The sequence below is a fragment of the Sphaeramia orbicularis genome, chromosome 7 (assembly GCF_902148855.1).
Source record: "Sphaeramia orbicularis chromosome 7, fSphaOr1.1, whole genome shotgun sequence".
Taxonomy (NCBI): Eukaryota; Metazoa; Chordata; class Actinopteri; order Kurtiformes; family Apogonidae; genus Sphaeramia; species Sphaeramia orbicularis.
In genome coordinates, this window is record NC_043963.1 from 30,806,040 (window position 1) to 30,833,420 (window position 27,381).

Sequence of the window (27,381 nt, forward strand, 5' to 3'; positions counted from 1 at the left end):
AGCTCTGAAACAAGACAGAACATCAGCCACAACTAGTTAATTGAAAACCAGGAAGTGGAGTTGAAGCTAACTTTGGACCGCCTGACTCACTGTCATGTTTAAGTACTAGCAAATTATAGAATAACTTCATTAAAGCAAACACAGTAATGCTTCAGTTCTGTAATTTACCTGTTTATTATGTTTCTTCGGTGTAGCTAATACTTGCACATTTCTTGTATTTCTTGTACGTACTTCAGCATCTGCAATAAAGGACTTCCGACGCAAGTGAACATAGTCGTCACCATGGAAACGTTAAACAGGAAGAGAGGCAGTGCTTGCCACGTTTATCCGACAATGTTAGTTAATCATTATTTAATCTGTTTACTTCGTTTCTGGTTTTGTTTATTGTACTGGCGAAGATGCAATTGATTTTGCTCGATTAATCTGATTTTATTCATGGCCAAATTTCACATGCACAAATGTAAATTCTTAACCCTTTCATGCATGAGTTATGAGAACCTTAGTCAAGATTTTTTTTTTTTCCTGAGTGTTTTAATTTCTCTTTAGGCATGAAAAAAACAATGCCATTGAAATTTTTTTATGAACCTATTTTTCATGGAGTTGCAAAAATGTCCACTCAGCCGGACACCATGCATTTAATTTTTGAAGCAAAGAAACATTTATTTACTGACATACTGTGTGAAAACTATGGAATATATTTTTTAATGCCACTAATCTGATGTTTTGACACATTTTAACATACTCTAATACTAGTTATTACTCAATTTATGAAGATAATATGCAAAAAAAAAAAAAAAAAAACTTTTTATAAAAAAAAAACAACAAACTGTTAATTACAGTCTAATAATAATAACAAGCAACTGATTTACTCTCGAACATGGTACTGCAGATCAGGTTAATCAAGAACAGCAAAATTACAGTAATGGTATGAATGTCAGTTTATGGGATGATCCACTGTGTTGACTGATGTGGAACTAAAACAATAAAATCCATGATTATACAAGAGAACAGCTTTGAATAACTGTCCACTGTTGTGACCATTATGCATGAAAGGGTTAAACAGAAAGCCAAAAGTATCTGTGTTAACAAATGGATGTCAGATTTTTTTCCCTTTGTATTTATATGTCTTTACTGTTTTAGAGCCAGCAAAACTACGGATGTAACCATTCAATCTATATAATATTATAGTTAAAACAATACTAATTCACCCAAAGGAATTAATTTTCATTCATTTCTCTGAATCCTTATCAGTCATATTTTGATGTTAAGTAACTAATAAAAAACTAGTAAAACTATAAAAAAAAAAAAAAAAAAAAAACAGACAGTGACTGGTATTACACACAATAAACACAATTTCTTCCATAAATAGGTATTATTTATATTATTTTGTTCCATAAGCAGGACTTTTACCTCATATTCAAACCTTTCAGTCCACAAATACGTGATTTACCAGTAGATGGGCCTTTAACCCTCTTAGTCCAAGACTTTTTTTTTCATTCACATGAACAGAATTTTGTAACCACCAAGTCTTGTGCAGTATTTCCCAAACCTAGAGACAGGACCCCAAATTGGGTAGTGGAACTATTTTTATTGGGTCACCAATGCTCAATATAAAATGCATAACAATAATATGATTATTATGCAAATTAATTATCCTAAATAAATCAGAGGAAGAGTAGATTCTGGACAAGTTTACAATTTAAATGTTGACCTCACTAAAAGGGCCCTAGACAAGCATTAAATAAGACTCAACAAAATGAAAACATGTATGTTATGCCACGTTATTACCTCCGCCAAGGAGGTTATGTTTTTGCCAGGGTTTGTTTGTTTGTCTGTTTGTCTGTCCGTTAGTGTGCAACATAACTCAAAAAGTTATGGACAGATTTTGATGAAATTTTCAGGGTTTGTTGGAAATGGGATAAGGAAGAAATGATTAAATTTTGGTGGTGATCGGGGGTGGGGGGGCCCACGGGGGGGGTGCAGACCAGAAAATTTCAGCAAAATCTGTCCATAACTTTTTGAGTTATGTTGCACACTAACAGACAGACAAACAGACAGACAGACAAACAAACCCTGGCAAAAACATAACCTCCTTGGTGTGGGGGGGCCCACGGGGGGGGCCACAGATCAGCCTTGGCGGAGGTCTGCGCTCTCCGAGTGCTTTTCTAGTTTTGATGATAAAATAATCTGTAAAAAAAAAAAATATTGATTTGAGGTGTGATTTTATCAGTTTGGGTAAAAAAAATTGGCTCTCAAACACTTGGAACTATTGCTATGCAGTACTGTTGAGTACCATGGCTGAAATATTTTTCTTTTTTTTTTGTCCAAATGTATGCATGTATGGGTGAACAAGTACAGGTGAAAAGCAAAGTCATATTTAACCTCTATACAATGTTGTGTGTTTTTATTTAAGACTTCGCATTTATGCACATTAATAATTTGTGTTTATTCTTTTAAAACTATACAGGTACAACACACAAAATATTTATCAAATAAACACGCAGAAATGCCTAATCATGAAAGGAGAAATACATATCAATGCATATGTCATAGAACAAAAGAAATTCCTACAGAGGCTGAAGGGAAGAAGACAAAAGAACACAGGTTAAGGAAGCACTGAGAACATGTGGTTACCCCTTAAAGCCAAACCAAACAATCAAAAACCCACCAACAACACAAAGGAAAAGCCAGAAAAAGGAAAAGGCGTTGTCATTCCATACACAGCACGAGTCTCTGAAGAACTACGAAGGATTTTCAACCAGCACAATATATATTTCAAACCCACCAACACCCTGAGACAGGCTCTGGTACATCCCAAGGAAAAACTACCTAGGGAGAAGGAAAGCAACATGGTCTACGAGGGCCGTTCAATAAGTTCATGGCCTCACCCAGAACAGAACAACACAGACTGATAATTTATATTTTATTTTTCAACATAATCTCCATTTACAGCAATGCACTTGGTCCATCGATGTTCAAGCATCACTATCCCATCACGAAAGAATGTAACATCCTGTATTATAACAACCAGTATTTCTGGGTGAGGCCATGAACTTATTGAACAGCCCTCGTATGCCTGTTGTCATCAGGCCGGGGACTACAGCAGGATACTATAGCTATATTGGCTGAAGCTGCCCTTTTTAGTGTTATTGGTACAGTTAATTAATTGGGATTGTCCACAACAGTAAGGAATGTATGGATTTATACATAGAAAAAACAAACAACCCCTCCATAAACACACAGCTTAACACAGGAGAACCTCCACCTCAGACCGAGACTGTGCAGTCCATCTTCACTTGGATGAAAAGGGACACTCCTTCTATGACAGTAATGTCAGGATGTTGGCCAGAGAAGACAAATGGTTTGAGAGAGAAGTCAAAGAAGCCATTATTATGAAAATGGAAAATCCTTCCCTGAACAGAGGTGGTGGTCTGAGACACTATAACACCATTTTAAACATTCCCAAAGAGTTTTCAACAAAATTCCACACCAGGGTTCACCTGAAAGCGAACAAACCCCCCTGAAGGATTTGAACAGTGACCCACATCCTCGTCAACGACCCTGAAACTCACAATACCCCCCCCAACGACCCCACCCCCAGGGACATACTCTGTGTACGACCCTAACACTTACATCATTAGCATATGGAAAAACACCCACACAGACCACTACCCCCACAGCTTTATACATACTGTTTCCTCCACCAGTTATTACAACTGAAGAAGTCTCCAAACGTTTTCAAAAGAGCAAAACCAGTCCAGCTGAACCTTGAACAACTGCCAAAAAGGCCATCCATCCCAAACATTTCTTTTACTGTACTATAGGGGGCGACGTCGTCCTGGCGCCAGGTTCTACCGTACCGGAAATTAGCAGGAAGTTGAAGAAGAAGAAACATCTCCGCTAGCTGACTAGCTACTGCTGGGAAGTAGCCACAAACATTTCAGGTAGTGTGAATAAAATCACAATAACATTTGCTTAGAGTGTAGATAAGAAACTGCCAAGGAACATTTAAATGTCACAGCGTCTATATGCGCCTTGTGAATCAGATATAATTGCAGTAACGGACGGAAGCTTTCTTTGTTTTGATTCTCGTTAACGAAACTCAGGCTTCAGTGTTGTGTTTTTATCACAGGCCTACAGTGTGACCTAGGGTTTCCGGTACCGTATTTTTGTCGAAAGAAACATTTTCCAAAACGCTGTGGTGGTAAATAATGCTGTTTATCACGGCTGTGTCTTGCCAAGCTGAAATCTGTTTGATCTCCTCCAGGATATTCCATAATGAGTTATGCAGAGAAGCCAGAGGACATAACAAGGGAAGAGTGGATGGAGAAGCTCAACAATGTCCACATTCAGAGGGCTGATATGAACAGGCTCATCATGAACTACTTGGTGACGGGTAAGAAGCTCTTTTCTTTTTTGTTTCTACTTTAAATGTTTACATTAAAAGAAGTAAATGTAGTTAAATGTGAAAGTTGTAGGAATTAATTTGGTTTCTTTTAAACAGAGGGCTTTAAGGAGGCAGCAGAGAAGTTTCGGATGGAGTCTGGGATAGAGCCCAGTGTGGACTTGGATTCTCTTGATGAAAGGATTAAGATAAGGGAGATGATCCTAAAGGGACAGATCCAGGATGCAATTGCGTTGATCAACAGCTTGCACCCAGAACTGCTGGATACTAACCGTTACCTCTACTTTCACCTACAGGTAAAATAAATTATGGTTTTGTGGGTCATCAAATGTTTACTCTGATGATGCAAAATTAAATGCCAGTCAGTCCTGGCATTAGGATTTAGCACCATAGTCCTTTGTCTTCCTTTCTTCCCTAATGCTCTCTCTCTGTTTCCCGCATTTGCAGCAACAGCATCTGATTGAGCTCATCCGGTTAAGGGAGACTGAAGCTGCCCTAGAATTTGCTCAGTCTCAGTTAGCAGAGCAGGGGGAAGAGAGTCGAGAATGCCTGACTGAGATGGAGAGGACACTGGCTCTGTTGGCATTCGACAACCCTGAGGAATCGCCCTTTGGAGATCTGCTTAATATGATGCAGAGACAAAAGGTAACATCCAAGAGTCTTAATAGGCATATAATCAATACTTTTTTGTAGATGTATATTTTTCTGTTGTGCCATATGACATGGGATGTTTAGAATCTCCTTCATCATTTTTCAGGTATGGAGTGAAGTCAACCAGTGTGTGCTCGACTATGAAAACAGAGAGTCAACACCTAAGCTGGCCAAGCTCCTGAAGTTACTGCTATGGGCTCAAAATGAACTTGACCAAAAGAAAGTGAAGTATCCCAAAATGACAGACCTCAGCAAGGGAACCATTGAAGACTCCAAATAAGGAACACAAGTGAAAACATACCAGAGCATTACAAAATGGACACATTTCCTTTATCTATTTATACCCCTGACAAACTGACTCATGGAGTACAACCTTTTCTTTTTTGTAAGGGTTGCTTTTTGATACTTTAATAACTTAGAATGTTCAGAACTGGATCGGTGGTGTTTTAGATGATTCACACTAACGTAACATGCAAATTGTTTTACTTTAATAATTGAGAAATTACACATTTGTTGAAAATTGGTATTTTATTTTGCATATTTCATTTACACTAGTTTTTCTGTCTATTGGCAGGGAAAGTTGGCACAGGAGGGTATGAATGAAGCCTAAATTAGGCTGTCACTTTGTGTGTGACCACTTAGAAGGAGCAAAGTTTGACATTCAGGGGAAATGGGTGGCTCAGAGTACACTGCCCCGAATAAGGCTACTTTTTCCTTTCAAGATAAAACACATTTCATCTAGTGTTCTATGTTAGGGCTATTGCCAAAACAGAAATACATTTTATGTTTTAAGCTGCTGTGACTATGAAAGATAAATGCAACTTTTAGATTATCACTGCATTGTTACTTAAAACAATACAAAAAGGTGTTGACAAAACAAAAAGTACATTATATCGCATGGGAATAATTTAACAGGTGGCATAAGGCAAGGCTTTTGGAGTACTGAAAACCTTCCAGTTTACTGTGACTGTGCAAGCTTAAATGCAACCAGAGTTTCATACTGTTATAAGGCTTCACAAATGTGATAAGAGATGTGAATGGAAGTCTATGTATTCGTACATGGAGACGCTTTTACAGATGGAATATTTACATGTATGAAAGAAGTAGTGCTTTTGCAAAATTTGATGTGCTTTTTTCGCTGGTGTATTATTTTGCAATAAAAGTGGATTTTAAAACTGGGCAAGTCATCAAAGGACATTAAGACTTGGCTTTTTTACATTGTTAACATTTGGAAATGGCGCTGCCACACAGGAGAGGAAACCAAGTACAGTACTGGTTTAGTATTTCTGCTTGAGAAGTTATGACTTATTAGCATTACTTTATCTCAACACATGATGTGGTAATAGGCCATAAACTTAATAGTTAATATATTTCTGGTGTAATTATTTTCTATTTAACCAATGTCCATTGAGAGTAAAATATCTACGTGAAGTGAAAGGAATGAATAATTTTACTTTGGTTAGAAACATACACACATAGACCAAAGATTTCAATAAACATTTCCCCAATCTCAATAACCTAAAAAGGAATTAGCCCAAAAATGCAAATACATGTATCTTCAATTAAGTTACATTTAAATCACTTAAAAAAATTTTAGTGAGTTGGATCAGTAGAATAATAGTACAAAAACCTGTAACTATTGACATCCAATTCTTTTAGTGCAAAAAACAAAAACTACATTATGAAAATTTTTACATTTACAAACTATCTTTTACAAAAATATTACTAATCTGAATAACCACAAACAACCTGAAATGTCTTAAGAAAAATAAATGCAATTTTAACAATGTTATGCCTGTTAGTATTTGGAGTAGTCATTATTTCTAGGTTTTTGTGCTATGCAGGGGGGTCAAACATATAGCCCACAGGCCAAAACCATCTCACCAAAGGGTCTAAACTGGCATTCAGGATGAATTTAGAAAGTGAAGATTAACAGTTATTTCAGAGGCCACACACCCCCCCCATTTAATCTCAAACGGGCCAGACCAGTAAAACCTCAGCATGAAAACTATAAATAACAACAAATCCAAATTTTTCTGTTTCTTTTAGTGCAAAAAAGTAACATTACAGTATGAAATATTTGCATTTACAAACTATTCTTATTAATAATATTAATATTGTTCTTAAGAAATTTCAGGTTGTTCACTTTGAATTTTGAAAGGATTTGGGTAATATGAACACTTTCAGAATGTAATTTTCCTTTTTTTTTTTTTGGCAATAAAACACATACATTTTTGGAGTTGTCATTATTTATAGGTTATTCTGATATTATTTTACTGATCTGGTCCACTTGACTGTATGTGGCCCCAGAACTAAAATGAGTTTTACATCCATGATCTAATAGGTACTTTTTCTGGATGATAGGTTTTTATTTGTGTTAGAACAGGAGTGTCAAACTCATTTTAGTTCAGGGGCCACATTCAGCGATATTTGATCTGAAGTGGGCCGAACCAGTAAGACAATAACATAATAATATATACGTAAATAATGTCAACTCCAAACTTTTGTCTGTTTTAGAGCAAAAAAAGTAAATTTATATTATAAAAAGGTTTACATCTACAAACTATCCTTTCAGATGTGAATAACATGAACAAACTGAAAAAATAAGTGTAATTTTAACAATATTCTGTTTATTCAGTTTATCATTTACACATGTACATTATAACTTACAGATCACAGTGGATCTACAAACACACAAAACATTTAATAACAGACAGAATCTTGTTAAAATTGTACTTAAGACATTTCAGGTTGTTCATATTTGTTCAGGTTATTCACATTTTTGGGAAATTATACTTTGTTGTAGTGTAAATACATGAAAATATTTACCTTTACAAAGAGAAAAATTTGGAATTGTCATTATTTATATGTTATTATGATAGTATTTTACTGGTCCTGCCCACTTGAGATGGAATAAGTCTGAAAGTGGAACCTGAACTAAAAGGATTATTAATATCTTCAGTGTAATTTTTGCATTACTATGAACATACTAATGAATTGTTTATGAAATCCCATATTATGAAATTTAATGATTTGGTTTACTATAAAATAATGCAAATAATGTATATAGCCAAATTAAAGTTATTCCCTGTCTGTGTACAAAGGTTCTTCTCAACACATGAGTCTAAATATGATTTGCGAGATGCTTGTAAATTTGTTGAACAAAAAGCTAAAGAAAAAAAAGAGACTAAAAGAAGATGTATATCTGTTGTTGGAGTTAAACTATGGGATGAGGCCAGCATGGATTTAAGAACGCGTAGCCCATTTTTGATATTTAAAAAAAATGGTACGTAAGGCAATTTTTGAAGGAATTTTTGAATAGGTAAATAATTTATTTTTGATTCTACATTAAATTACCATTAATTTGGTTGGTTAAGTTTTCTATTTTTCTGGTTTATTTTCACCTTTTTATATTTTTGCTTGTCTGTTTGGCTGTACGCATTGTTGTTGTTTTTTTTTCTTTTCCCTATATTGAAAGCTGGGTAGCTGAATTTGTTATGTAGGACAGGCATTAATATAAGCATTCTGCTTCTGCCTGTGCCTTTTCAGTCATTAACCCTTTCATGCATAGTGGTCACTCCATCGGACAGTTGTCTACAGCTGTTCTCTTTTCTTGATGGATTTTATTGTTTTAGTTTCTCAGCTGCATTTGAATAGAGTTTTTATTCATCAGTTCAGGTCTGCACTGTTTCTTTTAAACTTAAAGTTTTTATCTGATTTATCTGTTTTGGATTTTTTTTTTTTTTTTTTTGGGGGGGGGGGGGGGGGTTGCTTCCCTGCTGTAATGATTTTAATGTTTTATGTAAAGCACATGAAATGTGCCATAGGAATAAACCTGCCTTGCCTTAGTTTCATTTCATATCAGTCGACACAGTGGACACTCATGCATCAGCCCATACACTGACATTCATACCATTACAGTAACTTTGCTGTTCTTCATAAATCTAATCTGCAGTAAAATGTTTGAGTCTAAATCAATTGCTTGTTATTATTAGACTGTAATTAATCTTTTTTCTTTTTTTCAAACAAAAAGGTTTTTTTTGCATATTATCTCCATGAAGTGAGTAATGACTAGTATTAGAGTATGTTAAAATGTGAGAAAACATCAGATTTGCTGCATTAAAAATGTTTTTATTTCATAGTTTTCACACTGTTTATCACTTTCTGATATTGCGTTTTAAATACATGTTTCTTTGCTTCTAAAATTAAACACATGGTGTCCAGCTGAGTGGACATTTTTGTAACTCCATGAAAAAAAGATTCCTTTGTTTTTGCACAATAAAGAGTTATTAAGAACACTTTGATGTATAATTTTTGACTTACACTTTACTTAGAGCCTGCAGATACTGCTCATACGTCATCATACTTGTGTTATAATATCATACAATTGCTAATAACCTTATACAGTGTTGTCACTTTACTAAAAGCTCTTAAAGTCCTCCTGTAAGTTATTATTGATGTTTATTAGGCATTGTTCAGTTTCAGAAACTACATGTCAGAGCAGTTCTCTGTATCTTTATAACTGGCTAGAGTTATGATGGTTATAATGTGTTATGTAACCTATGTATAAAACATTATGAAAGCTGAATTTATAATACATTAGGCCTACACTTATAATACTTTATTAACCTTGGTATAAGTTGTTTTACATGATCATAAACTGTTGTAATGACTTCTATAATGCATTATAAATGCATTATAATGTCTTATGAATGTGCACTTAATGCATTATAAACTAGACTTTCAAATAAAGTGTTACCAAAAATTCAATCACATTGTTTTCTTCATGCCTCAAGAGGAATAAAAACACTCAGGAAAAAAAAAAAAAATCTTGCCTAAGGTTCTCATAATTCATGCATGAAAGGGTTAACCTGTTGGTATAGTTTGTAATGTTTGTAGTGTTGTTGTTGACACTGGTTGTATTATTATGTGATGACTGAATAAAGAATTTCATCATTTCATCATCATCATTTCACAAATTCATCCTGTGAGCCAGACTGGTAGTGATGTGACGTTTACAAATGCATCAAATCTTTTGAACGGCTCTTTGAAATTAACGATGGGAACTGAGTCTTTATAAAGAGCTGTTCACTTTTTTTTTTTTTTTTTTTTTTTTTTTTAAAGGAGGGAGTGTCCGATTGCCTGTCAGTTTAGGGAGGGGGAGGCATTGGGCAGGAGGGGAATGTTCGAGCAGAAAAAAGAGAGCTTGCTCACTGTACATGTCTCATGGCAAGAAGTTAGCAAAAAAACAACAGTATGAAGCATGAGGTGAGCATACTGGAGGAGGCGGAGCTGGAAGACTGGAGAAAACTGGAGAAAAGTTTGAGAGTGAGTGAGTGACCACCTGTGAGTAATGAGCCAAAGAAAAATGTTATTTCATAGGAAAATGTTTTATTTTTTTCTTCATTTTTAGGCTACAGACTAGTTCACATAATGTACCGTGATGTTTTTGGTCAAATTCCAGCATTTGCCTAATGTCACCTCTCATCCCAGATAGCAATTACCTTTGGGCCGGATCCGCATTAAAGCCTTTACATCTGTTTATAGCTCACATCCGTTTTCTGACTCTGGACCAAATCTGCATTGGATCCGTCTTTCAGCTCTCTCTAGCAGTTCCGGAATTGTGCTGGCTTACGGATTCGGCCCAGAACAGTCTCCCATCACACAACTAAGACTGATTTTCAAAGTAGTAATACTGATCTGGACCAGAATCGTAATACGAATCTGGACCAGAGTCGTAATACAAATCTGGGCCAACATGATTCTTGTGTATATTCTAGATGTGATTGAACGGAACTGGGCCAGAGCTGGACCATGTCTGAAGAAAATCCGTTTCACGGAGCAGTACCTGTTTTGGCCCGATGTGCATTTGGACACCGGGCCAGATCCGCCAAACGGTTTCGGGCCGAATCGGTCAGCGATTCTGTTCTAGATCCGTCCCAGTGTCTCTTTGCTATCTGGGATGTCATGCATTTAGCCCACACATTTGAACTAACTTTTTTTTTTTTTTTTAATGGTAAGATAATATTTACTGCCGCACCAATTAAACACCTTTAAAATGTAATGTCAATCATCACATGTAGCCTATTTAGTCATTGAAACATTGGTGTTTCAAAATAAAGCAAAAACCATAAAAGAACCAGTCTTTTGAACGGCTCTTTTCAGTGAACGGCTCCCTTTAAAGAGCCACAAGTCCCATCACTACAGACTGGTCCCTTTGGTGGGCCAGATTTGGCCCCCGGGCCGCATGTTTGACACCTGTGTGTTACAATAAACCCAGGTAATAGTCTAAGCCAGTCAAAGTAGTGCCTAATGCAGTACCTTACATAATACTGCTTGCTAACTGCTATGGCCAGTGGACTATTGGCCATCCTGGGTGGGAGTGCGCAGTAGTCCATCCACAGCCTGTCTACATCTGTGGGGCACCGTCACCTCCACATCCGGCGCGGAGGACAAGTCAAAGAGGAGCCCCAACTACATCCTGGTGCTTCTGAAGCTGTGACAGTCTGCTCCACAGATTAAACTGCACCGTCATGATCGGAGCCTCGGTACCGGGGCCGTGTCCGTGGGGGTGTGGGTGATACGGATGAAGTTCAATGAGAAAGCCCAGAAGCACTTCCTGATTATTAACCCTACCGATAGCAAGAAGAACTGCGTGTCTGCCGGAGGAGGAGGAGGAGGAGGAGGCTGGGGAGAAAAAACTGACACGTGGATTACTCCTCCTAGGGCATCAGGAAAACAGTCCCTCCGTGTTCATCGCCCGTCCTGTTGTGTTCATGTTATGGATCTAAACGTCGGAAACCAGAGCTATGCGCGCGCCAGTACTTTGTGAATCGGTTTATTTTCGTGTCAGAATTGACTTTTAGTCCCAGATTCGACCGACAGGAGGTTCAGAGTGAAAACAGCCGAAGCGGTTGGAAGGAGGCTGCCGTAAGCTCACGTTGAATGGCAGTGATTCAAAAATATGGCAAGAACTATAGTCCAGATTTGGTCTGTCACAAGGAAAACCATCCGATCGGAGTCCCTGGATGCCATAAGAAGTGGACTGAACAGAACACCAACTGGCCACGGTAACATTTGGATCCTTTTTCCGTGTTTATCCTCATTAGCAACTCGACACAACACGTTGGATTTAAGTTTAACTTTAAGCCATAATCGGAGTTTTTCACCAACTCTTTTCCTATAACCACGAAGGGCTTGGGTTAGGACTAACTTAAAGATCCTAACTAAGACTTTTATTTAGGTTTTGATTGTTATTATTGCCTTAAACGACAAAAAAATGTAGCATCTTCCATGCCCATCACCTCTAGGTCAGACGTGGCTGATGTGCCACATAAGCTAAAGAAGGAAGTAGCTTCAGTTTCCTTTATAAACCCCTCATACTCTATAATAATCCTCATATTTATATACTGATACCAGATTGGGTGTCAAACATATAGCCAGACCAGTAAAATAATAATATAATAACCTATAAATAATGACAACTTCCTATTATTTCTCTTTCTTTTAGTGCAAAATAGTAAAATGAAATTATGCAAATTTGGATATTTACAAACTGTCCTTTCACAAAGAAGTGACTAATCTGAAAAAAATTAAACTTGTTAAGGAAAATGAGTGTAATTTTAACAGTATTGTGCTTCATCCTATCATTTATAAATGTGCGTTACTGATCAGATCTACAAAGGCACAAAACATTTAGTGTCAGACATGCTATTGTTAAAATTTTACTGTTTGGAACTACACAGTTTTTGACACCCTTGACTGTTAATATCTTCAGTGTAATTTTTATACTTAGCAAATTTATCCTAAAGAATAGAAATTGGGGTTAGGAGTATATATGTTTTTACTTCGTCCTACTCCTTTTTGAGAATGTATAATTTCATTTATTGTTGTTTTTTTTCTTTTGTTTACTTATCAACCTTTTATGTACCATTGCTGATATTTTGTTGGTTGGTTTTTGTTTTGATTTCACTGTCTACATGTTCGAAAAATAAAGATTTCAATCAATCAATCCTGCTGGCCAGAGTGGAACGTTTGGCGGGCAGGTTTTGGCCCACGGGCCATACGTTTGACACCCCTGTACTAGATGTTTTGTTAACATGTAGCTGGAGCACCACAGCAGGGGTCACTCCATGTCAACTCGTGTCATGTTTCCTGTGTTGCCACCTTCATATGGTTGATTTCTTTGTGTTTATTCCTTCTGCAGGCCAGTGGCGAGGATATGGACAGTGGTGCTGCTTCTTGGGACATGCCTCCTCTACTGTGCCCGTGTGGCGATGCCCATCTGTGCGGTCAGCATGGCAGAGAGGTTCAACTGGAGCAAGAGGGAGTCAGGCATGGTTCTGGGCAGCTTCTTCTGGGGCTACTGTTTCACCCAGGTCTTTGGAGGCTACGTCAGCGATCGGTAAGAAACCATCTGATGTCACAAAGACAGGAGACAGTTCTGACATCATCACCACGCTGCTGTCATGATGACCTCTGTTTGTCAATAATACTGGTCTGATGTGATACTGATACTTCCTGAGAGGATACTTGGGTTTAGTTGGCACCCGTTCCAGCCTCTTCCTCAGGCAGTATCATTTTCAAGAAAGCATTTGCGTCACTCAGAACTGATTGAGAATGAGCCAAAGAAAAACCTGTTTTCCTTGTTATGATGTTGTAACTACATTACTGTGATGTCTGCTCTTGTATGCTTACAGAACAACAAAAACAAAGGCTGCTCTATATTGGATGAATTTTATTTTTGTAGAATAGTTAAGATTCTTACTTCAACATAGAGTTGGGTGATATGGCTGAGGACAAAACATCATTAAAATACTTCTTTTTATACTAAATTATATGTCATACATGACTGGAGAAACACATTTAAAGGTATTATATGTACCATTAATATTCCAAACTCTCAGCAACAGGGGCAAGCTGTGTAACAGAACACACTTTGGAGTCCCAAAACCACCAACAAATGTATCACTCACTAAATAAAGTGTAAAACTCATTGTTTATACACATCTGAATTAGGGTATCATCAAGTTTTCTTCTTAAAACAAAAATTCATTCAGTCAGTTTTATAATTATTATGTGCTGCTTCAGTTGACAGTTTCTATTATAGCTCTGTTAACTTAGCTGTTTTTATACAGAAAACAGTCACAGTAAAACCACAAATCACCTCTGTTTTCTGTACAGTTTGTGTTGTCAGTATCTGCACTAAAGATCTGTTTGGAATCCTCCAAACAAGGTCAGAACTGTCACAGTTTAGTCTGAAGCATGGATCAATAAACACATAACTTTAGTAAAGATAATAACAAGGGCATTCAAATTTAATGTGTTTATGTGGATTAATCTATCATCATCATTAATCTGATTAAAAATGTTAACGCAGTTAGCCTATCTGCAGTGCAGAATGACTCTCAACATTTCTGGCAAAGCATGTCAGGCAGTTTGTCCAAGTGGAGTTAGCGTTGCGCATGAACAAATGGGCAGTTGATCCGGTAGTGACAGGCAGCAGAAGCAACCCATAAAGATGGAAGATGCTAAACAGCATATTGGCCCTCTGGATGGAAATATGAGGACAAAAAAACCAAGACGGAACAGTTGTTTCCAGTTGTTTTGCTGAAACTGTTGAGGGTGGTTAATAAACACGTTAAGTGCATATATGTTCCCTTCTTTCTTGAGGCTGTTTGCTCATGCAAAATGAAACACGATTAATATAGATTAAAAATGAATGATATTTAAGCATGATTAATCAAAATTAATCCACAGCAACCCTGTGATTAATCTGATCAAAAATTGTAATCGCTTGACAGCACTAATAATAACAACACATATTAACTTTATACCGTCATAAGCCTTATAATCAAACTCACCCATGTAGAAGAAACACTGTGGTTTTAGCTTCAAACTCCACTCCAGTCATTTTGAGCTGTGTTCAGTGGTGAAAACGACAGTCCCTCTAGGTTTTATCACTTTGTCATTTTCTTTGACCCTTAAAGTTGTTTCTTAGCCCATGCTGTCACTTTCTGATGCTTTGGTCAAAGGCCCTGTGGCGATAGGTTTCCTCACTATGGGAGACCAACAGAGTGACTCACTACTCCCTCTAGTGGGCACATAAATCAATCAGACTGTGACTGAATCTCTACAATCCATCACACTGGCATCTTTGGCATAAATTCTAATGATACTTTTATGTCATATTTGAATATTTTAAAGTAGAAATACTATATATAGCTCCTTTATTACATTACAACAAGCATGTGAAGTTTTGTTCTACAAGAAAAGTCTCCAGGGGAATAATGTAATTTTTGCGACTCAGGAATTCTTCACAATTTCCAGAGAGAAAAACTTTGATTAATCAAATTAATTTGATATATTGCCTGCCCTACTTTGATATTAAATACACTGATATTATGAAGAGTCTTGTTTTAAGTCTTTTTTTTTTTTCACTTTACTGTTGAATATAACCTTTGTAGATTTTATTAAAAGTTAATTGAATGTCTGTGTTGTGTGTCCACAGTGTTGGAGGTGAGAAGGTCCTGTTGCTTTCAGCCGCTGCCTGGGGGTCGATGACAGCCTTCACCCCCATACTGGCCCACTTCTGCTCCCAGCCCATCCTCTCCATGACACTGGCCCGCTTCCTCATGGGCTTGTTACAAGGTGAGATGGTTTTGAAAGCGTGTGGAGGATGACAAGCAAGTAAAAGTAAAATATTAAGTCCACATTTACCCATTCCATACCTTGAACATCTGGTCTGGAAACCAAACATAAATATCACTCATATAAACGTCTCCTGGGGCATTTAGTTTCTTTTTACACCAGAAACTACTAGGTTTGATTATATTGCAACACAGTGGCTGTTGTTGTTTTAATGTAGCCCTGGTCTGATTATTTGTGAACCTTCTTTAGCACTCAGCATACAGTGAGAATTTCTTTAACATGTTTTCACAAAAAGTATTTAGACTTAATATAATCTCCTTTTTGCTCTGTGTCTAATGTGTCTGTATCCTATGAATAAGGAAGTCAAATACAGCAGATGGCATTTGTGCACACATAAACCGCTTAATTACACACACTGTTTGCCTTCTTTTATATCTCTGTGTCAGTGCTTTCTCATATTGTAAAGGTGTCCTACAAAAGCCTGTTTCTAATGTATGACAAGAAAGGCCGAAAATCAGTCAAAACATCATATTTGCTGTATTTTTTAATAGTTTGTGTGTGTTCACAGCAGGAACTGCCTGAATGTTGTCACATTTATCTGCACCGTGCAGCTGTATGTGTTTTGGTTGAAGTAGAGTTTATTTGTAGTGTCACTGGGATTGTTGCAGGATTGTCAACTGCACCACATTTAAAGAGGCATTGACTAATCCACCATGTGATATTTAATGATCGTTTCTGGTAAATGGTATGTCTTTGAGGCAGTTCATTTTTGTGGCACAATGTATGTGTCATCCCTGACAGATTTGGCCTGATACCAAGAATTTCTCTTCATTGTAGATGCGGTGATGGGGAGTGTCAGACTTGTGGCTTTCAAATAATCTAGTGTTTGCCTTGCTATTCAAGTCGCAAAAGCTCATTTCACCTCATTCGGTTTTTGTTTTTAGGAGTTCATTACCCATCATTAGCGAGCCTGTGTTCTCAGAAGGTGGTGGAGAGTGAGAGAGGCTTCCTCATGAGCACTGTGGGTAGCGGCTCCTACCTGGGGTGAGTCACATCTTATGCAATAAAATGGGAAATAATGGGGAAATGTTTGTGGCAGTGAAATGTTTTTTTCCAGAAGTTTAAGTCTACTGTGATTTAATGCTCTCTCGTGATATACTCTATATTCATGTTATAAGGTTTCTCCTCTGGAATTACTGACTTTGACAGAAAATAATAGCTCCAAAAATAAGAATTGCCCTTAAATTGCCTATATATTTGTGATAGGAGGAGATTTATTTATCAGTTGATTTATTCATTTATTACTTTCAGTTCAATATCTATTTCCCATACCGCTGTTTTTTCATGATAGTGATGATAACACTCTCATTAGAATATTGATCTTTAAAAACCCACTATAGGTCAACCTCTTGTAGGGCTTTTTTTTTTAACTTGTCATGGATTATTCATGATGTTATTTCCTTGCTTTCTGGTTACATTAACTGAAGTCAAACATGACATGAAACAGTCTTTCTTTACTAAAACTATAATTTATATACAACTGGAGAAACCATTGACAATTAACATATTACATGCACCAAACATAATTTTTCTGTTTGTTGAGCAAACCAGAGGAATAAACTCCATGTTGTAATTCATGCATTTTCCACTGTTTTCAGAAGCAAAACCTCAATTAATTGAATTCAGTATATTGTCCAGCTCTAACCTCTTGTACAGACAGTAATTTTCAAGCATGTAGATTTGATCAGTGGAAGGAGTGTGTCTCTCTGTAACGGTTTGAATAGTGTTAACTTGTCTACAACGTGAGTATACACCAGCCCTAAGGAAAACCTAGCAGCTGATACGTGTATGCACATTCCTAAAGGACACAGACGGATATAGTTTCGGTTTGTCTGTCTGCCAGCCTTAGTCTGGAGACACTATGCCTCTGAGGGATAAAGGAGATAGCAGAGGGACCAATACTCTAACTTCACAACAGCTAAGAATAGCAAATTTCTCTAAATGATCTGATGTTAAGACCAAATACTTTTGACCTTCAGGCATTAAATTAGCTGAATGTGCCTTTATATAGAGTATAGAATTCTATATCTACTTAAATCCTGAAGATGCTCATTTTCCTCATCACTGCATTCTTTAGGACTGTCACAATGATCAAACTTTAGTTGATGATTAATTGTATCAGAAGTGCAATTACTGTTGTTATCTTTTTTCTTTTATTTTATGATATTAGTATGTTATAAGGCTAACAATATAGATGTAGAGGACATCAAATGAAGAAGAGCTATTGATGAATAAAGGAAATGGAAGTACAGGCTGTTGCTGAAGTATTTAAAGGAAAGGACTGTAATACTGAAAATAACATGGAATTAGTGATGGAAATATTACATTACTGTGATTTATCCAGTTATGTTTATGCAGGTGGATGGGGATGGGGATGATCATGATTGTGATTTTGATCTGGAATGCCCTCCCGGAACACATAAAAAATTCAGACTCTGTTACCATCTTCAAATCCCAGCTTAAAACTTATTTATTTAGACAGGCCTACTCTATTCCATAATTTCACTATTATCTGCTGCCAGTTGTACTTATGTGTTTTATATATGTATGTGTGTAATTTTAATTGTGTTTTATTTATTTTAACAGCTTTGTATGGTGATCTTTAGTGTCCTGAAAGGCAGCTATAAATTAAATGTATTCTTATTCTTATTCTTATTCTTATTCTTAATCTTATTCTTATTCTTATTCTTATTCTTATTCTTATTCTTATTATTATTATTATTATTATTATTATTATGTAATTGCAGTCAGCTTTCATCTCTCTGTTCTGCTGCTGTGTCCATATACAAAATAGTCCATTAATTGTGACATTTTCATGGAATGTTGTAGACTCACAGTTACCTCCACAGTTCCATATATCCACCTGTTTGATGTTTCTTCCAGCTGCTAGTCTATCGGTGAGGTCAGGTTGTAAGTTTAATTTTAAAACAATGTGACCTCTGACAAGCTAATCTATTAACAATTATTAACACAGCAGGTGGTGAAAAAGCTCCACGTTTCCTCTTTTTTTCAGTGATAGTGGTATTATAATATGCATGGAACACTGACATGGACATGCTTGGGTTATGCAGACAGACGAATATAGTAGTTACTCTGAGTCCAGTTCTGTTAGTTCGTGCTTAACAGATTTCGTCATCTGAAAGATAAGCTAACACAAACAAGTTCGTTAAATATTGTTAGGGACAATTCTGTCTTTCCAAAATATCATTATGGGCGTGTGTCGACTCTTCTGTCCATGTTGGGTATGTGTGAGTAATCACATAATTCCTCCTCATGTCGAAATGCCTTGTTGCAAGAGTGTGTTTGTGTGACTTGGGATGCCTTTTTTCTCTTTAGGACACTGGTAATCGGAGGGGCTGGCTCCCTTATGCTGGACCTCTATGGCTGGGAAAGTGTCTTTTATGTGTCTGGTCTCCTCTCAGTGCTGTGGGCCTACTGCATGTGGAAATATCTACTCAAAGGAGAAGGCAAGGAGGAGTTTGACTGTGTTTACTGAATGATACAGTACAAGTCGGATGTCACTGACTGCTGCTATCTTGGAGCTCCTTATTTGTATAATGGGAGCCGATGTCCTCTTGTGCGCTCATGTGCCTGTGTTCGTCTGTGTTTGCAGGTCCTATCATCACCCTGGAGTCTCTGGGAAGTGGTGGGCCCCAATCCAAACTGTCCAAAAGACATTGGTTACGGCTCTTCAAACAACCTGCAGTCTGGTGAGATAAAGATAAAGCCAGTGTGCACATGTGTGGGTGTGAGCTGATGTGTGAGCCTACAGGGTGTATACAGTGTCGGTTGCTTTGGATATCCACATGTCCAAATTTCTGTTTTTTCAGATCTTTAAAGCAGCTGAGCCTTTAATTGTCTTGATTGTCTTGCACTTGTACTTGCATGTTAATAAAACATAGACTCTAATACTCTAATAACCACATTCCTACTTCTACATGAGACCACATATAAACCACATAACATTCCCATTTACATGCAGTTAATACAAAAATGAAGATAAAAAAGGCTAAATGACTGTCCAACTGTCCAAGAATCTCAAAAATGTAAAGCACAAGTCAAAGTCTGAGGACTTTACGTCTGAGGACTTAAAGTCCTTAGGTCAGTGCCTTTTGACATCAGAAGATCTTCTACAAGGCGTGGCATTACAATGAAGGCATATGTTGAATTTAAAATGTATCATATGACACCATATTCAGTGAGTAAATTGATTTTATCTTGCGATAAATTCTCTTTAACTTAATTCACATGATACATGACCATGATAAATTGATGAGTTTTGGCCGAGCGCATGTTTTCATTGTAGTTTCATGCCTTGATGAAGACTCCTTGGAGTTTAAATGTGTTGAACTTACTGCTCTTGTTGTACTGTTCTTACTATTGGACAGTCAGGTGAATGAATGAACATCTATTTTTTATTTACATTCACTCCTGCACAATACTCAGTATATACTTTTTTCTTGAAATAATGATTCAGTTGAGGTAAATTTTGTTAAAGTGACCTTAAAAATGTTTTTAAAGCATCAACTTTAAGTGTCTCTTACTCACAAACACCTTTAACATACATCACTTACGTCTACGAACTCTGTAAGTCAGTGTAAATTGAATAAACACCTAAAGTTTAGCTCATTCCATGTATGTTAAGTATCATTGTGTATACCAGATAGTGGCTGATTTTACAGAAATATCCCAATATTTTGAATGATGCGCTGATGCATAGGTCTTTGTTAAATTTCACTGTCAGATGTGCTTGTGTGCATGCGTGAAGTTGGCACTGATGTTAGTTAATTCCATTTTATAAATTAATAGTTGCTGTTGTAAAAGAGCAGATGAGTTGCACTCAGAACTGAGGAGCAAGCACAGAGATTTTAACAAACGACGACCATTTACATATAACTCTACATATAAATCAGGCTTTATCATGGATGCCAGTTGTGACTTATGAGCTTAGAAATGGAATCAGCAAATGTCAACAAACGACTGCCTCACAGCACAAAACTAACTCCAATGCAAACCTCATGTCAACACACAAGCAAGTGTGAATCTTACCACACACATTAAACCTCTCTACAGTCGTAGATCTCTATAATACAGCACCTCTGTAGAGAAATAATGAACCTTTTGTTTGGAACAGCAACCCTTGTGTCTCACAACCTCAGCCTGGGTATTTATACACAGTAATGAAAGTGATTTCCTTCATTTTCTCTGATGAGGAGCACATCTGTGAGCTCGTATCTTGATTTCCCTGCTCTGACTTGAGAATAACAGATTCAGCGACAGTTTGATGGATATGGAGCTGAAATATTTACACACTCTTTCAGCCACATGCCACCTGTCATTCCACTGGAGTGAATCAGAAAGAAAAACAGTAGCTGTCAGAGAGGCATAATTGCACAAAAGTGCACCTGTCTGATCAAACAAAAAAAAGCCATAAATGAAGATGCAATGTACTTAATTTATTTGTCTCTGTGTTCATTTTGTGGAGCAGTGCTGTGATCGTCACGCACCTGTGCACAGCGAGCACCTTCTTCACCCTGCTGTCATGGCTGCCGACGTTTTTTAAAGACACTTTCCCAGACGCCAAGGTAACCTCACACACTGCATGGCCCTTTTGTTCTTGCACTTGACCTGACGATTAAAGCTTTTATAGACAAAAAAAAAAACACATACAGTACAAACCTAAAGAAGACCTAAGAAGAGTAGAACGAACACCTGCAGAGCATTCACACTCACAAAATATGTTGTTGTTTCAGGGTTGGGTGTTCAATGTCATTCCCTGGCTGGTGGCAATTCCTTCATCCCTCTTCAGCGGCTGCCTGTCCGACCACCTTATTAGTCAAGGTAAAGCAGCCATACATATCCTCACAACTTCAACAAGGGCATTTGGAGGAAGAAGTTAAAATGAATATACAGGGTTCCTGTATATATAAGTATGGAAAAGTATGGAATTTGATTTTATAAATTTCCAGTTCTAGAAAAGTATGGAAAGTGGAAACAAATGTATGGAAAAATATTCATGTTTCCAAGACTGTTACCAGTGTTCTATTTTCTAAAACATAAAATTATCTAAAAAAAAAACCAAACAAATGGATCAATCTGTTTTTTTAAGGCGCTTGCTAGCATAGCTAAACTGTTTGTGTGAGAGCACATACAGTAGGCTACGCGTCCCAGAAAACATTTGGGCAGATTGACAAGTCTAGCCTAGCCTTCTGCTCTTATCCTCCTCCAACCCATTTTAAGGCCCACCCAGGTGTCATCAAGTTTCACTGCTGCTTTGACAGACAGGTGATGTCCACACACTGTTTGTGAGCGAGCTAGTCAATATGCCTTGTATGTTCGTTAGCAGAACTCATAATGAGCAGATGTACTTTCTCTGAAGAGTGGCTCATAAATCTCAAATATAAAGACGGGTTGGTTGGCTGGTTGGAATTTTTTTACCAAGACATCTGAAAATTAGGGTCTGAGAAAAAGTATGGAATTTTGAAATTTCAAATGTGTAGGAACCCTGAATATAACCCTGAGTTTATTCTTGAGAAAGCATCTGTATATTTTTTCTGCTTTTATCCCAACAGGCTTTGATACAGCCTCAGTGCGAAAGTTGATGCAGGTATTACTTTCTTCTTTGCAGTTTTACATTCTTCTAAATATCCGTCTGTGTGAACGTTAACCTATTATGTTTCATTGTGGGTTTTCTTCCAGCTAGTCATGATGCAACTACTGTACACATCATTGTTTAATTAGTGTGTTTGTGTGTGCATTCATTCCTCTGTGTAGTTTTTCTCCATGGGTGTGTCCAGTCTGTTTACTCTACTTCTATGTGGCAAAACCACCTTCCCCTGGGCTGTAGCATTTGTGTCTGCCACCATGGGCCTGACCACCTTCAGTCACAGGTACTGGCCTTCGCATCATCTTCACACACCTCACACTATCTCTGGCCCTTAAAATGACACTGTCATATGAATTTGTTGTTCATCTTTTTTTGTTTGTCTGTGGTAATATCATTGCGTTCATTTCCATACATGTGACGACAGCTTCCAATTCAGTGTTAGAATGTGGGGACTTTAGTAACCGTAGATGTTATTGAGCTAAATGTCACACCAGTCCCTAAAGTGCTAAATAATGCTGGTTGGGAACTTATTTTTAATAGATAATTTTAAAGGTATAGTAGTGATGACTTTACACTAGCTATTATTTAAAACTATAGTGCTTATACTGTAGGCACTAGGCATTATGGGTAATCACTTCATCTGCCTCTCTTCTCACCCTGATGTGCCCATCACTCTGAAATAGGGTCAATTTGGACTCATCAGACCGTATGACAGTTTTACAGGCTTTATACTCTCTATCAAACTGGTGGTTATTCAACAAATGAGGAGCTGAAATATATCAGCATTTTAGAGGGGGGTTTTTTTTGGGTCGAGCAGTGTATAATATAGTAAAGAGAACACTGCAGCCCCCTCCATTTTGGAAACACTAGGTCACTACATACCAGAACAGGGAGAAACACTGACTTAGAAACCAACAATGCAAAACATAACCTCAAGTATGAGAAAGCACTGGATGAGCAAGCTCCACCAAAGAGTAATGCAGTCTTCATTCAGTACTTGGTTATTTAAGAGGTTTATGTGTTTAGTACTAGTTATAATGCATTGGAGAACATTTTAAAATGTTTAAATAATATTTAAATTTGGATCTTACTGAATCATACTATTATTTATACATGATACAGTTTAAATTAAAATAAAAAGAATTTGCTTTCACTCTTATTATTTTATTTTAATTAAAATATGCTAAAAAAATCAAGCAGCGTTACTCTTAACCCATAAAGACCCAAACAGCCACTGGTGGCCAAGACCATCTGCTGATCTAAACTGTTTAATACCTGTTGATGAGGCACGGCCCTGTTCATGTGGGGGCCCTAAGCAAGAGAAGTTGGGGCCCCCCACCATGCCATACATCCATAAACACAAAATAATTTCACTCTGAATTACGACACTAGTTCATGTCAAAAGCTCACCAGCTATACATACCAATGTGTTATATTTGAACACAGTGACAGTAAAACAATAAAGACTGTAATAAATATTGATGAACTTTGGTGCAGGAGGCTGGGGTTTGTATCCTGATCAGGGTGTTACCAGTTCCTGTTGCACTCACCACCTGTCAGGAAGGCCATAAGGGGCTGGTGCACTGCAGCTGGTGAAGTGACAGGAGGTAGGCACATCTAAGATGACTTGTCATAAAAGGGTTAAAATCCCATTAGTTGTCTTACTCTGGGGCCCATAAAGCAGTGGAGTAGGGCTGGAGAGTTAGAGTAATAGTAAAGCATCTTCAGTTTCAGTTTCACCTTACCCCCCCACCCCCCAGCTCCGACAGTCAAAGACCACTATCCCCCTGTTCTAACATAACGTATTTACTGGACTGACAAAAATGCATTTGGCATAGCATATAAAGACTTGAAAGTGGTGTTGACAATGACTCAGGACGTCATTGGCACTGCATTAGATTGTAGCCAACACTAAAAAGACAGCGCTCAAACACTCCGCTGAGTTACCGTGAAGCATTTGTTGCCATTATGTGTTCATTGAAAAATGTATTCTACATTACCTTGAGAGAGTTGTTTCTTTTCTTCTTCAACTTTTTTCTTCTTACATTTATTGGCACCCAATGGGTATAGTCATTTGGACATGGTGAAACTGCTCCAATAAACTGACTAATCGCTTCATCCTGGGCTGCCAGGTTTTCATTACAATCACCGTTTTCACTGTTTGGCATTGCCAGATCATCAACAAATCAAATGACATGATACATAAGTTCGGGGTCCCCTGGTGGCTATGGGGCCCCAAGCAGTCACTTAGTTCACTTATAGCAGGAGTGTCCAACCCTGGTCCTCGAGAGCTACTATCCTGCATGTTTTTGATGCATCCCTCTTCCAGCACACCTGATTCAAATGATAAGCCTATCATCAAGCTCTGCAGAAGCCTGATAATGACCGTCACGTGTGCTGGAAGAGGGAAACATCTAAAACATGCAGGATAGTAGATCTCGAGGACCAGGGTTGGACACCCCTGACTTATAGGGTGGACTGGCTCTGCTGTTGATCCACTAATTCTATCAGTGTAAATAATTGGTGTAAAATGCAGTTTGTCATCTTTTCATGGTCATCAGATATGACCCAATTGGACATTCAGAGGCTCTGTAGTGAACATGGAAACACCGTCATCTTCTACAACTTTGATTCACCAGTAAAACCCATGGAGTTTAATCAATGAGAGCAGATAGTCACTGGGTTTATGTTCGGTTAATGATATATTTTATTAAAAAAGTCACTTTTTCTTCCGTTTCTCTGTGTCTGATATAATCGCCTTTGAATTTACTTTGAGCTTTTGTGAACATCTTATGATCACTGAATTAAATATAGGAAAATACATGATTTACATAGAAAAAAATCTAAATACAAAGAATAATATTACATTAAATGTGTTAAAATACTTAAAATAGGTTAAATATAGAGAAAAAATAATAATTTGGGAGCTGCCACAGAAGTAGTACTGGGTCTTTATGGGTCAACAGAATTTTGAAGCATTAATATTAGTTATTCCTCAGAAGGGCTGACCTGCACTTAGGTGAAAGAGATGTGTTTTTACGTTTCTGAAACAACAGTAACTGTATATTTTTACTGTAACTTCAACTATAAGAGCAAGACTATTCTGGTAATTTGGTTTCCAGATTCAATAGACAAATGTAGATACATGCCACGATGACTGATAAATAACATTTCCTGAGGTACAGTACATGGTGTCATTTTTTTTTTTTTTTCAAACTTGTCTTTAATCAATTTTATGGCTGTTTATTGGTTTTAATCAGAGGCAATTTTGTGCAAATGAAGATTTATTTTTTTTTTTTTTTTATAAATGGGAAATGGCTATTGACTTATATTTTTTCCACAGTGGGGTTTCTGTTAATGTTCAAGATCTTGCTCCGTCCTGTGCTGGAGCTTTATTTGGTAAGTGGTATAAAATTAACTATTTGTATAAAACCTGTTTTTATCTTAACCTGGCCAACATAGAACTGGTACAATTTTAATTGGGTGTTAAATTGTACATCTAACCTTAGTGTGAGAATTAATTGTGCATCTACATTTTTTTTTTATCTACAGGTGTGATGAATACATGTGGAGCTTTCTCAGGTGAGTACGGGAATCAAAGTTCAATCGCTCGCCTTCATTTGTTTTTACCCTTTCATTTTTTGCTTTTGACTATCTGTTAAGTGAAATTATTCATCCATTTCTCTCTACTGAAACGCTGAGCAGACATGTCCACCGTCAGTCAAACTGGCTCCTATGTGGCATACATATTTCATCAAGGGGTGGGGGGGTTGTGTTTGTGTCAGATGAATAATACAGGGAACAGAAGATGACAGTTTTCAGTCCTATGAGAGACGTTGAATAGTCTGTGACACGTTCTTTTCAGCTATTTGCATCAAGGGAAACTGAACTCACCTATCAAGTGTAAGATACTGTGTGCTTTGTTGATATTCTCATGATATTTTGCTATTTGTAATGACTGTTTCCTCCTCCCTAGGGGTCCTAATGGTGTATTTCTCGGGGTATCTCATTGAGGCGACTGGCTCGTGGGCATCTGTCTTTGCCCTCATCACCACAGTCAACTTGCTCGGTCTCTGCACCTTCCTGGCCTTCGCTGAGGCTCGCCGTGTCGACATTGACTCTAGTAAGGGCCGCCACCACAACATTCATATCTAAGTCATCAGTCATCACAGGGAACCAGAGTGCTATCCCGTGGAGATTCGACCTTCTGCATCCAGCAGCTAGGACATTATCTATATTGGTGTAGCAGCCAATATATGTATAGCACTGATAAAACCTGTAAACAAGACGCTGAGATACGAAGAAACAATCGTCAAAAAAAAAAAAAAAAAAGCACACAGCGGAGCCTGCACAATGCTAAGGAAACACAATGAGAAGATATAGGATTGTGTCCTTAAAGAAGAAACCAATACGAGAGGACACTCTGTAGGAAAGATGTGGACTAGTGAAGCTTTCAAGACAAGTCTACACGACTTCCCAGTTTTTGTGTTACTGTCAAACAGATGCAGTGCTTCTGTTTACACTTCGTTATTGAATGTGTTGTTTAGAGCTCGCAAAGTCATGCAAATCGTTAATCCAAAGCATTTGTGTGTCTGTGTGAGAAGCTGTGATACTGATGGATGTGTTACTGACAGAATAAGGTGATGTGTTCTTACCTGCCTGAATGGTGGGCATATGTAGGTGATGCAGGGAGGGGGTCAGCCTCTCATACTGTACCTTAGTCTTTTTTTAGCACATGCCACTCACCCATCACTGAGTGAACTGTCTGAGTGACACCTCATTATCCAAGGACTAATTACTCTGCAAACGCTCTCAATGTCCTGGACAATTTACCTTTGTCCGTCCCCATCTCCATGGTTACAAGTGGGTCATTGTGTTACAGTTCAGATGGGTCGTGGAAAGCTTTACTACAACAAAGTGTTGATTGAGAGCATTTTGCCTTTGTCATCTTAATGAATATGTTTCAAGGAGGAAGACCAAAGGTTATTATTTTTTTAATTTTGTGATT

General features: G+C 37.4%; 2 protein-coding genes across 2 annotated transcripts; both read left to right on the top strand.

Annotated features, from left to right (window-relative positions):
- The first annotated feature begins 3,832 nt into the window (after window positions 1–3,832).
- LOC115422090 (glucose-induced degradation protein 8-B homolog) lies at window positions 3,833–6,248 on the top strand. Its single transcript, XM_030138160.1, has 5 exons — window positions 3,833–3,944; window positions 4,268–4,396; window positions 4,505–4,701; window positions 4,853–5,050; window positions 5,163–6,248. Exons 2-5 carry the CDS (start codon window positions 4,279–4,281, stop codon window positions 5,334–5,336), a joined length of 687 nt encoding a protein of 228 aa, XP_029994020.1. The 5' UTR covers window positions 3,833–3,944; window positions 4,268–4,278; the 3' UTR covers window positions 5,337–6,248.
- Window positions 6,249–11,755: 5,507 nt separating this feature from the next.
- Window positions 11,756–26,749, top strand: slc17a9b (solute carrier family 17 member 9b). Its single transcript, XM_030138132.1, has 13 exons — window positions 11,756–12,126; window positions 13,263–13,460; window positions 15,567–15,706; window positions 16,651–16,750; window positions 19,103–19,233; window positions 19,380–19,476; window positions 21,255–21,351; window positions 21,520–21,607; window positions 22,339–22,373; window positions 22,541–22,656; window positions 25,717–25,772; window positions 25,926–25,955; window positions 26,350–26,749. The coding sequence occupies exons 1-13, from the start codon at window positions 12,002–12,004 to the stop codon at window positions 26,526–26,528; spliced, it is 1,392 nt and encodes a 463-aa protein (XP_029993992.1). The 5' UTR covers window positions 11,756–12,001; the 3' UTR covers window positions 26,529–26,749.
- The last annotated feature ends 632 nt before the right edge of the window (window positions 26,750–27,381 follow it).